At 36.8% G+C, this 14,694-nt stretch overlaps 1 protein-coding gene across 1 annotated transcript in view; it reads left to right on the top strand.

Annotated features, from left to right (window-relative positions):
• Window positions 1-14,694, top strand: part of ZFAND3 (zinc finger AN1-type containing 3) — a 135,115-nt gene that overhangs the window by 88,018 nt on the left and 32,403 nt on the right. Inside the window, exon 5 of the mRNA XM_066546547.1 lies at window positions 10,764-10,829. Within this exon, the coding sequence (XP_066402644.1) occupies window positions 10,764-10,829 (66 nt within the window). The remainder of the gene's footprint in view (window positions 1-10,763; window positions 10,830-14,694) is intronic.

The following is a 14,694-nucleotide window of genomic DNA, read 5'->3' as shown; positions in this document are numbered from 1 at the left end:
TCCTAGGTGAAAGCAAAGGAGGCATAAACTTTTTGCTTTGTTCTCAGGTTTATGTTTCACTGACTTCCTGTGGAAGTTATTGCCCTGGCTTTTGGGGTGAGGGGGAAGGTTAGAAGCTATTCACAAAATAGACATTGATGGCTTTAACTGAAGAACAAATAGGAGTTTTTAAATAACTTCACATTTGATATATTGTATTTCATATGTATGTAAGCCATTTGATGCATGGGAAAGAATTTAATTGTGGAAACTCCTCGCATTAGTGGTAAATTTGTATGTATATTCTAGCATCAACACCAGTATCTTATGAAATTTGCCTTTTAAATATGTTGGGTTTTAATTACTGTAGTTGCACAGAACATTGACTGTAATGTGTGTTTGTCTAGATTGCTACTTGCATATAAATATAACTTGTTTTGTGTGGTAATTTATCTATTCTTTCATGACCTATCTTTTGTCTTTATTGAACTGTCCGGCAAAAATTCTCCCTGAAGGTAAGTTAGAATGCTTAGCAAACACAGTGAGATAAAATTGACTTTCAAATTACTCTAAACCTCTGAATAAAGTTCATCTTGCATCTAATATATTGAGTTGTAAAATCTGCATTCTACAACCTAAGCTCCAGTGTGTAATTTGTGGCTTCATTTTTCTCCAGTAGTAGATTTATTTTAGAAGGTGCTCTATGGAGAGAAACCCCCTTGAGCTGAGATTATGTTAGATTGTGGCTAGTGAACTCATCTACACATTGCAAGAATATGCTTTTTTTCAGTAGGAAATTTGCAAGAGCTACTCTGGTTCTTGAACATTTAGGCAACTGCTGGAAATAGCAATGTTGACAAAGCACTAGTACTAACACATCTTGCTTTCTGTTGTGTTAACTATTTGCTTAGGATGGTTCTGCTGAGTTGCCCAAGTATTTATTCTGTGTACAGGTATGAATAGTTTTTAATAATGCAGGTTGGCTGTGGACAAAGTATTGGACTAATTAAAGTAAAATTTTTAAACTGTGATGATGTTATCTCTCTTGTATTGTGAGAAATACAAGTGCTCAAATGTGGGTGTTCTGTGACAAGTTCTTGTCATAAGACTAAACTTGCCGTGTAACTCTTATCTCTGCTTTGTGTACACAGTTGCTGCTGACCACCCTTCCATCTCTTCCTTCTGTTCAGTGCTTCTTCAGGGGAAACCTGTACCCTGCTGTAAAAACAAGGCCTTAAAACAAGCTTCCTGGGGAATTCAGGAAAGCACATTATGCTCCAGCAACACATTTGGGCCTTCACAGTGCAGGGGACTTGGAGCACCTAGCTAGCTTATTAGCCAGTGTCACAGGGTGCTTCTGTAGTGCTTACTGGGTCAGCTTTCCTGAAAATTTGTTCAGGTAGAAATGAAATTCCGTTACAACGAAGTGTTTCTGTTGTGCCTGAGAAAGATTTGGTAAGTGGGAAGGTGATTGCAGGAATGGGAAAGAAATTAAATAGTGTCCTTCGCTGTGAATTGCTGTGAGCTTGTGAGCATACACCGAACGTGATGGATATTAGGCAGCACAGCCTGCAGAGCATTTGAAAATATTGCCTATTAAAAAAACTCTCTTTATGACTTCCTGCTGGGATGTTTTTAAGTGAAATACAGTGGAGAGATTTATTTACAGCTCTGCCTTCTCTCACATCCCCACTACCTCTTTAATGAAGCTTAATATCATTTATCAGAAATAATTATGTACAGATGGAGATTTTCTGATGGATAATGACCTCATTGTGCAAGGTTCTTTCCTTTAATGAAGAATGCCCAGACTTAAATGTCTTGTGGATTTTATTTTGAGGTTATCTTTTTCTGTGCAATATTTATTTATTTTGCAGCATATTCTGTAAAGTATGCACTGTTCTTAGTACGGCTGTGTTCTTCAAAGACTGATACTTCTCACTGTGTGTGATGGCATACAGCTGTGTTCTGTTCTGAATAGAATTGTGGTAATTCACCAGAAATCATTGTATGGAATTGCTGTGGTAATCCTTATCCAAGTGTGGGAAGATTGATCTAATCAGGAAGGATCCTCATATTTCATTCCACTCACCTCTCTTTCCTTTCAAGATTTTGAGGAGAGTCTTGCGTCCAGGCATTTGCCACAGTACTTGAGTCCACAGGGTAAACAGAGGGGACAAAATTGCAGCAAGTCATTTAGGCAATTAAAGTCATTTATGTTACAACAACTGAAGAAAACCATAGAAATCACGTGTTCATACTCTGTATCAGAAAATGTGAAAGGGTTTTTGTACTTATTTTTAAATAGTTGTTTCATTTTTATCACAGAATGAATTATATAAGAGAAGATTTCCTTGAACTGTATTTTGCAGGAGTTCAGTTTGACAGTGTGCAAGTATTTGTGTGGTTTTTTGTTACTGTTTTGATTTTATGTGAGAGCTGCATTTGCATTCCTGAGTGTCTTACATATGCAACCAGGTTGTAGTGACTTTCCATCTCCCACCAGCCTTAGTTCTGAAGAGTTACCTACAACAATGGCTGCTGTGCCTTCTAATATCTCTCCCCCTTACAGGTGAAAGGTAGTTCTCAGTATTATATTTACAGTCAACAAAAATGAGATAAACATTTATACCCAGTAGTTCTCAATATTATAACAGTCAACAAAAATGTGTTAAAAAATTATACACAGAGACAGTGACACAACTTCAGTAATTTTTTGCCTTCCTTCACATGTGTTTGACCTTTTATGATATATTACTAATCATTGATTTTTAAAAAAATTCTGTTGAAATTGGTGAGGGGGGAATTCTATGGAATTCTTTTTTTCCCCCCTTCAGATATACTTCTTGAGTTTCCTGTTTCTTTCCAAAACTTTCAGGTCTCCAGTTGCAGTAAATTTTCTGAAATAAACTTGCAGACAAAGAGTAATATTGATATTGGTATAGCTCTAGTTAGTCTAGAGCTGCATGGATTTTACTGATCCATTTCTTAACAGGTAGTTAAATCAGTCTAACTTTTGTTCTATTGCTGCGTTATGTGCAGATAAGTTTAATCTGTTCACATTTTTCCTTCCATGTCCTCCTTTCATTTAGGAGCTCCTAATGGTAGTTATTTTAGCATCAGTCACTATATCAGCCAGTTCCTCTGTCAAAAATTTCCTTTTCATATTGGATGGGCAAGGTTTTTGATTATTTTTAGCAGACAGGAAAAAATGGATTTGACAATGGCCCTCACTTCTCTGTCCTTACCTTCAGCCACCAATATTCTTAAAAAAAAAGGCAGCTTATTAAGCAAGGTTCTAAGTATTTTGATAGAGAAAAGGTCACACTGCACATGGAATAATTTTACTTAGTTTCAGGCCTTCAGTGCTTTCTTTGGGGCTGTCACATCATTTTTCTGTCACTGTATGAGCAGAGCTAAAGCTGGTTCTGTGCAGGTTTGAAATTAACTGTGTTGTTATGTGACAGGAGAAATGTCAATGTGAAGAACACTGACTGTGGCAGCTTGATCAGATTTGGTATTTCAGTAGTTGTTAGCTTCAGCTGACAGGATTTTATTTTAATTATGTGCTTAACTTTTCTTGGCCTTCTTGAATAGCAAGAACCACAACTGAAAAAGGACAAAAGGAATATCTGCTGTTTCTAAAAGAGTTAAATGCTTTTCATTCCTGTGTTGAAGAATTTATAAGAAGATAAACAAAGATCATTATTGCTGTGAATGTCAGGAAATACACTGGAGATTTCAGCCCAGAAAGATGGTGATGATCACTGACCACACCTTACCTCTCTGTGGGCTGAATTTTAGATGCCCAAATACAAAGGTATTTCATGACTGGATGTCTCTAAATTTTGGCTAGTTTATGTATACCCTTCAGAACTTGAGCCATTGCACATCAAAATGAAAACACCTTTGTCTTGAACATTTAAATTTGCAAGATAAGGTTAGCAAAATGCTTTATGACATCTTTATTTTATTAAGCATTTGTCTGCTGTGGAAGCACTGAAATACCCCCAATGATGGAGTAATATTAGTGAAGTTAATGTACATTAAGTGTACTAGTCCTAGACAAAGATGCAGTAGGCTTCTATAAGAGATACCTGACAGAAAGGTGAGAGATTGTTTTTCCTACTGCACCTATTGGATGTTTATACTCTGAATTTTATTGCTTGCTGAAGCAATACATGACTGTGTAAAAAGCCACATAGGCTATAGCACTCAAAAAGTAATGGTATTTTTTCTCTTTGGAATAAAATAAAAATATATGTGATTTTTTTCAACATAACTTTGTGAAAAATGGATAAACAAGTACATTCTTTCTTTGCTTCTTTCTTGCTGAATGGTCTTTTCTCTGACACTATGCAAAAGGTTTCTACCAATTTATAACAACTTCATGGTTTTTGTATTTTGCCTGGGTTTGTGAGTAGAGTTCTAGATGACAGCTTTTCTGTGTATGCTCTGAAAATACTTCATATTTTGAGTTATTATGATGACATCCTTAACTTCAATTTGTGCTTTTTAAGGAGAGTGATTTTTAAAATGAGAGTTGCTCTTGGACGTTATTCATTGTATACTTTTTTTAGATGACCTGACTGAGAATTTAGCTGCTTACTGCAGTAGGAGTCAGTTTTGTTCTTCCTGTCTTCATTTGTTTTGAGTTTTTTCAGGTTTTTTTCTGGGGAGTGGGGGCTGTGTTTTTGTTTTGTTTTGGGTTTGGGTTTTGTTTTTTTTCCTAATTCAGTCAGTGGGGAGCTTTGTTCTCTGGCTTATCTCTGACTGAAGGTTACATGCATACCCACTTCTGTAGCTAGTAAATGTATAAACAGACCAAGCTAGCTGCCTGTTTTTGTCTTGCTTGTCACACATGGTTATAGAAAGTAATTTGCTTTGTTGCTAACCTGATTTATTCTCAATAATACCAATTTTTATGTTTTTCTCTGATTCAAAAGAATGCAGTAACTGGTAAAATTGTGCTGGGCTACAGTGAAGCCTTTGTGACCCACATGACCCAGTATTAAATTAAACCTATACCCAAACATAACTGAGAAACCTGCAACTGGGTGATGGTGAATAATTCTAATTTTCTTTATCAACTCACAAGACTGTCATGTTGTGTCTTGTATCAAAGCAAGAGTGGACGCATCTCTAATACAAGATATGCACCTGTCTGGTTTTTGATGTTATAGGCATCTTTGGGTTTCTATGCCACGGAACAAGAACTAGCTATTTTCTCAGCTTTTATTAAATTAGATAATAGTAAAAGTTGTTTTGCATTGTCTGGGATTTTTTTATTTTTAGCCTTGTTTTCATTAGAACCTATTTACAAATAGTCTTTTTGTACTGTTTTTAATGTTGAAATTAACTCACTCAGTTTTTAAATTTGATTATCATTAAATCTGATTTTTTTAAAAATATTTGTCACAAAATACATATATTTCAATAGCAATGCAAGCACTTTTCTTATGGGAATTTGTAAGAATGCTATCAAATGTAAAACCATATTGAGTTGTGGGCTATTTCTTTTGAGAAGTGCCACCAGTATTAGGTGCCAGTACAGGACATAAAGGCAGTTAGAAATTTGAATAAGTGTCATCATCATCTTTTCCTTGGTGAAGATATTTCTGTAAGTTTCCATCTATTCCATGCAGTCTCAGTTTCATATAAAGAACATATCTCTTGTTTTCTGACAAGCAAAGGTCTGGCACAAAGATTTATTAAATGAGCACATCTTTCCACGTCTGTGGCATGATAATTTTGAAACATAATGAAGACCAGGGATGTTATACCACTGTTAATTGTTCCTTCTGATTTATAGTCACTTCACATGCAGAGTAGACTGTGTATCCTAGGGTCCCATTTATTAGCGTGAAAGGACCCCATGGAACACAAAACAGAAACACAGTCACATTGGAAAAATGTGGGTTAGAGCTGCACAGCTATTGAGGTTAAATAAAATTGTTTATAAAAATGTTATTTAACTGCTGGTTTCAAAAGCTCTTTTTACAGTTGAACTTACACCTACAAAATTGGAGAATATAGCATCTGTTACTGAGGAAAAACAGGTTACCCAGTGAGACAATAGTAAGGGAGAAGGTGGAATCCAAATCCTGTCTCCCTTTACTTCATTATAGTTGTTAAATTTACCATCAATTCAGCAACAAAGCAGTACAGGTTTCATTTCCTTCTTCAAAAGCTTCATGCAGAAAAAAATCCACAAAAGTACCTAAAGGCTGATTTGTAAAACTAGATTTTAAAAAGACAACATTTTTATGTGATATAATCCTCTAATCTGTGTAGTAATGACATCACTTAGATCATGCATCTTGCCCATTCTGCAGCAAATAAAGTTCTTCTGCCTTTTTTCCTTAAAGATAGCATAGCTTGTCAGTGCTGACTGAACTTATATATTTATGTTTCCTTTTGTTTATGTATTGGTGTTCGTAATCAATGTGTAGATTAATTAGATTATATCTCTCCCAGTTCAGGAAATGTACAATTAGGTTACTGGTTTGGACAGGTTTTCCAAGGTGGGTTCTTTCCTGTATTGCAAATAGGCATGAAATTGTTCCTGTCCTGGCTAGAACACTGCTGTCCAAGGAAGTTCTGCTCTTACTTATTACCTTCTGCCAGCCTGTTGTGTTCAAGGAGTCAGTGTGGTGTATCTGGGGAGGAGCCATCAAAGTACCAAAAGTTCAAAGACGGGTTCCTCTGTCCTTACATTACCGTGATCAAATGTTACTGAGATTCAGTATTTTTCATGTTTGTTCATTGTCTGGCTTGCAGGTTTTGTGGCATCTGAAATTGTTTCAATGTATTACTGTAATTTAGACTTTTTACTCATGTGTTAACTTAGTTTTGTTCCATTCTGCATCTGTTTCTCTGCACAATGTGCTTCTGAGAGCTGTTCAAACCCACGTGATGCGTGTCCTCTGGGCTCAAACTTAGTGCTTCTCCAAACAGCTAGAAGAGGGGGTTGAACACCCTGGTGTTGAACCTTTTTCCTGCATAGGAGGCTCTGGCTGAGTGGAGTCACTTCACTTTACAGAGTTCAGGAAAGGGAAACAGCAAGTTGCCCTGACTCAGAGATATCCTCAGGACAAATACTGCTTGGCTGCAGTTAACATAGTTCAGGAAGGGAGATGGACAATGCAGAAGGGCATTCTAAAAGACAATTTACACATCAGAATTTAGAATTTAGTCTAGAATAGTAAATAATAGCAATATTAATGTATCCATAGAAATATAAGCAATATATAAAATTGTACTACTTTGGATGATTAGGGAAATTAGGTTTGAATCTGTTTTTCTAATCAATATATTTTGAGTACAGCTAACAGTAAGTTACGGAAAGCTGTGGATATCAGAAGCCAAAAACATAGTAACTACATTAACAAGACCTATTGTATTAATAATATATCATATGGTTTGAGTTATCTTGTTTTGTCCTTTGTTAATTCTGTGTTTGAATTTGCAAACTTGAGGATTCTCAAAATTCTCACAATTCTTCTAATTTCTTGAGTAGCTTTTAGTATTTTTTGCATTTATAATAATCTTCTCTTGGGATTACATTATCCCTGGGCAGTGACTGCTTTTGTTTGAAAGAGGAGTTGCAAATGTCAGAAACCATACACTGGAAAAAATAGGAGCAGAAGCTGTTGTGTTATCTGTTAATTGGATATAGAGTTGAAAGATATTTCTTTCCTTCCATTTTAATGTCTTGTTTGTGCTGAACAAAAAGAACTCTACAGCCTTGTGGGTTATGTTAGAAGCTAGACATGTGTGGCCTTTCACTGTGCACTGAAGTGTTTTATATAGCACAGTTAAATAACCTTGAAAAATTTACTTTTTTGGCAATGAAAATGCAGATACATCCTGAATCATACAAAGTTACAAGCCTACCTTTGTGAATAGTCAAGATAGACTGGTGTTCTATTGTTATGACTTCCCTTTTCTTTTTCACACACAGAATTTTTGTCAAAGCTGTGAGAAATATACTGTCCTGTTCCAAACAATACGAAGATGCTGGAATTAGCAGTTACGTATACCAAAAGATTCCATGTAGTGACTTCCACATAGAGCTGCACAGCCAAGCCCACAGCACTGAATTATGCATGGCATTTTTAATGGTGGAACAAAAGGAGGAGCAGAAGGAAAAGCGGCAAAGTGCGTGCTGTCTTCACTGGTTATTAGGCACTAGTGTACATGCATGCAAATCCCAGGATACTCTTTCTTGAAACTCTGGTGCTGTGCTATACAAATCAAAGCTGTATGGAAGCCATACCTAATGAGGGAAGAATAAATAACAGGAGAACTCTGACAAAGGGAAGTGCAGAATGCATACCAACTGATTGTACTTTAGAGAGTGAGAAATAAAGTTCTTACATTTGGCTGTATACTGAAAGTATCAGCTACTGTAAATATTTACTTTGCAATAATTGAAAGGATTAGTCTTATTTGTTAGTCCACAGTGATGATGCCTCTCACTGTCTATTCAGTGAAACTGGGAGAATATAACTAAAATTATTTACAGAAGAGCTGCTGCATTTTAAGAGGCAGCTGCATCTAAAGTCAGTTCATTGAAATTCCGTGCCCTGTTGAATTTATTGCTTACACACATTTTATATTAAAACCAAATACTTGGTGTCTGAAAGTAAAGACTGATTTAACAGACCTGCTCTGTAGATTTTTGAATATGCAGAAGGTTTCACTAGAAAACTTGGTAAGGATTCTGTTTCAGTATTGATTTTCTTCCCAAATACACCAACCCCTACACTAAACATCTTTTGAGCCTTTTGCAACAGTAGTACTAACATAGATCAAGAAAACTTTTTCTAGGCTAGAATATAAAAAAAATGAAAATATTATAGTGTAAAAAATTATTTCTGTTTACTTGACCATTTCTGGTTGTTGAGAAGAGGTTGTTGCTTGCCAGTGCTGTCAGGCTTTAAGCCAACACCAGTTTGGTGATACCAGGATGCTCCATCCATCCATCCATCCATCCATCCATCCATCCATCCATCCATCCATCCATCCATCCATCCAGGATGCTTTATTTTTGCCTAGGAAAGGACCCACCCCAGGACTCGCAGTCCTCCTCACTGCAAAAGCAAGCTTGTCTCTTCTCATATGCAGACTTGACCCTGCATAGAGTCCCCACCACTCCCCTCCCCTTCCCTGTGCAGTTCAGCCATTTCTCACCAGCTCCCTCCTTGCCAGCCTGGAGAATCCAACAGTGCCTTGCATCACTGTCTGTAGCATCTGCCAGCTACTTATGCTGTTGCCTGTCACAAGCAGCAATTTCTTATGTCAGGTTCAATAGTTTCCCATATCCTGAAGGTTCCCTTAACCTCTGACCAGGCCCTGATGAGTGCCCTCAGTGTTGGCCTGCAGGCCAAGAATTGGCTTCTTGGCCATTGTAACCACCCGTTGAAAGATTGTCCATCACACAGTTGTGAAATGGTGTGTGTTGCTGGAGAAACTTGTTGGGAGAACAATAAACTCTTCAGGTTTATTGATCCTTCTCTAGAAAATTGAGTGTAAAACTCTGTTCCCAAGTGGAGTTCATTGAAATCAAATGCGACAAAGAAAGTTACTCCCGTTTTTCCCCCTCAACTGCAGATTTTTTTTTTTAAGAGTTACAATGCTATGAGTATTTATTTCAAGGTAGACAAAATTCCTGAGACCTGAAACTTAGTGAAAAAGAGAAATAAAGGAAAGCTTCAAGGGGGAGCATCCCAGAGAGAAGCAAAAAGAGCCACTTTACTAGCAAGCCAGGCTTGAAAATACTTGAAAAGGTAAAAGCATTTCCACAGTCACACTGCTACTTTCCAGATATGCAAAGACTGAGGAGTGGGAAAAAAAGGGAAAAAGTATTTTTAGTATTTTTCTGTGCATGAAGACTTAATGTTAAAGGTTATCCTGTTATACTAAGCTCTGTTGTATTGCCAGCAAGTATTACTATATTACCAGCAGTTTAGTGCAAACTTGATTATTGGTATTTTGATAGCCAAACTCTAGTAGATCTAACTCAATTTCAGGCTCTCTACCATCTTCCCATTTATAATATTCAATTTTCAAAGCTATGATGTGTATTACCATTGGCAATGCTACTGTCAATTTGTCTTGGCTTCTCTGCATGGAGTTTATTTTTATTTATTTATTTTTCCTGCAAGTCACTGTGTACACTCAATTGGTTGCTATTTTAACAAGATCTCTGGAGAACTCCTCAACGATGATGCATGTTAAGAAAAAAAGCAGAAAGCAATTTACTACCAAGCAGATACCAGATGAGTGGGCAAGAGTCCAGAGCTGAAAAACCTTAAACATGGAAAAGAGTTTGTTAGCATATGCTTGTGCCACACTTAGAACACATAATGAGAACAAGATCAGAGGCAAAGTTGTTATCTCACTGGAGTCAGTAGCAATATTTGATATCAGAGAAGTGATCAGTTTGTCCCTTGTGTTACTTGTGGGTCACTTAAATACATTTCTAGCATTGCAATTACGGTGCATATTTTCCTAAAAATGCCTCTTGAAATATTTATAAAGTATATTTTAAAAGTGTAACTTTGTCCCAACTTTTCCTCTATTTTTTTTTACCACAAGACATTCACATTCAGCTGGGAAAGAAGCTGAGACTAGAAAGAAGTACTGAGACTACTTCCATATGTGCTCTCCAAAGACAAGTGCTCCTCTGTGTTTTTTATATTCTTAAGTATAATCTTGATGTGGTTGTAAATGTTAAATATAGGTGGTGTTTTGAGACATACAATCTTCTCTGTTTCCAGGTGGGCCATGCACAGGTACAGCTCATGCCTCGTTAACCACACCAACCAAAAGATCTTGTGACTCAGGTATGTGTTTTGTGGGATCAAGAAATCAGGTTTTGCATTATATTTAGCAGTTATAGTTTAATAGTAAAGGTTAATAACCTTACCTGGCAAATGCCAAATGAAAATAAATATTGTTACTTTGCTGACAGAAATGTAAATATAAAAGGATTAGTATGGCAGATAGTTCATCTGAGAATCTTGTTAAACATAATTCTGTAAATACACTCTGTTTTCAATTAATCTTTGTAAAAACAAGACATACAGGAGTAATCAGTTTAAGTCTAATGATTGTGACAGTGTTCTGGAAATCCTGCCCTTGAAATGCAAAGTATTGAGTAGAAAATTGTTCTGAGTATATTGACTTTCCCTGATTGAAGATGCAGTATAGACAGCTGATCTTTGCTTTGAGACTAAATTTTACCTGCTTTGGGTGCTTTTTGATGCCTTTATTTCTATATGCAGGATGTAGATGGATAATGTCTCACAGAGCTGGTATTAGGAGTGACATGTTAGGTCATTGCCAGGCTGAAGTCACTGCTTCTGAATCAGATCTGTCCTGAAGAACCACATCTGCACTCATTCAGTCAGGCAGCCAAGTTACCTGCACTGGCTCAGGTCTTCTGCAGGCTTTGGTTTTGTGTGGATTAAGGAGAACACACGATTCTTTCCACCAGGGCCACTCTTGGAAGCCATAATCTCCTGGGGAGTGGTGGGTGTGTAGGTAGTGGTAATGTTCTTGCAGTCTGTGTTTCCAGAATAATTTTTGCCTATATTTGCATTTATGTGCAGAAAGGAAGGTTATTCCAGTTTGAGTAAAGGCCCTTGCTCTTTAAGGAGTTCAGGGGAAATTTCTTCTGAAGTCATTCTTTCAAAAAGTCTTTCAAGTTACTGTTTGAGCTGAGCTGTAGTTATTCCATAGGTGTTGTTAGCTTGCAGCAGATGTGTGGTGATACAAGTTGGCTTGTTCTGCAGTGAAGGAAGGTTACAGAGAAACTGTTTTAGCTTGCTCTTGCTGCAGAGGCAGACTTCTCAAGTAGCACATGATAATCTGTGACAGTGAGTGTTTTCTGCCAAAGAACTGAGTTTGGAACTGGATGATAGTTCTTCAAAACAGGGAGACTGGATTTTCTTTTCTGTGTAGCCATGGATGTGTATCTAAACAAGATGGAATGTTTGCCACTATATCCCTTGAAAACTAATCTACTTTGCTCACAGTATTTCTAAATTGTATTTTCTTTATATGTTAGCTGTTGTAATGTTTAGCTGGTTTTCATGGCAGAGTAATTTAAAAGCTTGCTGTGGTGCTACAGATACAGTAAACTGAGAGTACTGTTGGAAATTTTTTGTGTGTGTGTGTCTTAGCAAAAAGAAATGTAAGTTCATTATTTGGAGTGTGGAATGGCACCAGGAAAAGCTCCTTGGAGTGAAGCAGATGAAACCACAAGACATACTGAGAAATTGAGAAATGCCTTTGCTAACTTTGCTCAGTAGTTCTTTTATTTTGAGTTTGTGCTCTTGTTTGGTCTGTACATGCTTTTATGTTTTTCATTTAGTATGTTTTGCAAGAAAAGGAGGAGATGGCCTTAATTTGATACCACAACTTTAATCTTCAGTCAACTAAATCTACTGATTTTGAATTCCCTCAATTTCCCCTGAGGTTCTGACATTATTTGCTCAGTAATCTACTTACTATCTTTATAGTCCCTTACATGAATAAACCTGGTACCAGGAATTAGTTTACTTCTCCAGATCTTGAATTTTCAGCAAACTTTCATCTTTAAAATAAATTACCATGTTGTCATGGGAACTGACAAGAAAACATTGGCTACAAAATATTACCCAGAAGTGCTGTGACATCTTCAGGCATGAGCAGTGTACTGTGTAGGTGAACATTTGTCAGGGTTTAACCACAAGGCCAAAACACAGCCCTATTATCTATTGTGAAGAAAATTAATTCTATCCCAGCCAAAACCAGCATATTCTTTCACACTGGAATCACTTCAGATTCCCAGGAAGCTACTTAAATGATGCAAGTAGTATTTGTCAACACTACACATTGTTTATAAGCCTATTTTCTGTAAATATCCTATGTTTCTTATGCTTGGAAGAGCTTTGAGGAAAAAATGTTGCACTGGATTTTATCTGTGTAGTTCTGTTCACCCTTCAGCATAGTTTTTCCCCAAAGTTCCTTAGATCAGCATTTGAGACAGAAAATTAGAAATTTGACCTACTTATTTTATATGTAAGTTTCCATCAGAATATTAAGGAAGGAGACAAACCTTTCATATTTTATCAGCATGAGTGTAACAATCGAAGAAAGATCAAAATAATAAATCTGCCAAGGTAAAGGAAAAGTTCTTGTAGAGAAAAAAGAGATTTTACCTAATGTACTTGTCAACCTGCATGCTGTAAGAGCTGTTCTGATAAAAAATAGTATTATGGCACCAAATAGTGGGGTTTTTCCTCCTGTTTGCCAGAATCATCGCTGTGGTAAAAGTATTTCTATTCCATTGTACCCACAGGACAGGAATTATAATGAAAAAAATGAATAAAGCCTTGCAATCATTAGTTTGGATGATGCCTCAAAGGCTTCTGAGTGCTGGCAGTCTGAAGATTTTGTGGGAAGAAAGATGGGACTGTGTGGCCCAGTGTATAGCTTCTTATGCATTTTGATTTGTTTCCTAATGGTTGGGTAATGTGATGATTGATGGCAGGTACTGGGAGGCTTCCTCTAGTACAGGGCATTCATATCCCATTTGTGTCAGGTGCCCATGTTGGGAAAGTGCAGTAGCAAGTAGCATATTACTCTTGTTTTTCTGCTGTACAACTTTAATGATGATTTACTACACAACTCTAAACAGCCAGATTTTATAACATTTTTATGCAACTTAAAGAAACCTGGAAAAAATTGATGGAACTGTGTGAGTATGCTCACTTAATTTTTAATTGTGCAGTAGAGAAGGTGGTAGAAACAGGCAGATAAAATGTGGTAATGATACAATCAATTCATACATTACATTCATAAAGTTGGTGAGGTTTTAAGTACTTTATTTCTCAGTAGCAGTTCATCAGAGATGTGCATCTGTAATATTTTGTATAGTTATATGTGTAGGTAGTGTTTTCTGGTTTAAAATTTGAGTCTAGAAGATGGAAATAATTATTTCACTGCTTGAGTAAAGTGGTTAAACAGGGCTGTGGTTCTTTTTGAAGTTTTGAATTTATTGATGTTCTTGTACTAAGATATGTGCTTACTTTTAACATTGCCAGGAATCCAAATACATTGAGGTTGAACCTCCACAATTAAGAGGACAGCCTTTGTGGAGTTGTAGGAAGGTCATGTTATGAAAATAGAAGTAGAGAGATTTTGAGCCTGAGCTAAAACCATGAAATCATTACATTGATATGATCTTTTTTTTTAATCAATCATTATGTGTTGAGTAAGGACAAAAGGACCTCATACACCACTAATTAGATTTTCTTTTTTAATTGCTCCAAAGTGTTAAGCTCCTGAGCAAAAAATACACAAAAGATTACTGAAGAGGGCTTTATAGCACTAAACCAACTTTGAGGTCTGTTTTTCATTGGTGTTTCAAGGGACTCTTAAGGTGTTCTTTAGTGTTTGACATCTGGAGGGCATTGTGTTGAAATCCAGCCCCTTCTTGGGGCTCTCTCACCAACAGGAAAGTGATGATAGAACAGCCTTTGAGCAGCCTAGTAAATCACCCAGCCCTAGCAATAATAGTGCCCATTAGGGACGCTCTTCCCCCTCCCTCTGCTCAGTTTCCAGCTGCACTAATAGAGCAGCACATCAAGCAAGGCTGTAAATAAAAGTTACAACCTAATAGGTGGGTGCTGAAGTGGAACAGACAGGAGCTGAGGCATGGAG

The sequence above is a fragment of the Molothrus aeneus genome, chromosome 3, assembly GCF_037042795.1.
Source record: "Molothrus aeneus isolate 106 chromosome 3, BPBGC_Maene_1.0, whole genome shotgun sequence".
NCBI classification, from domain to species: Eukaryota; Metazoa; Chordata; class Aves; order Passeriformes; family Icteridae; genus Molothrus; species Molothrus aeneus.
This window is presented reverse-complemented; position numbering and strand designations above follow the sequence as displayed.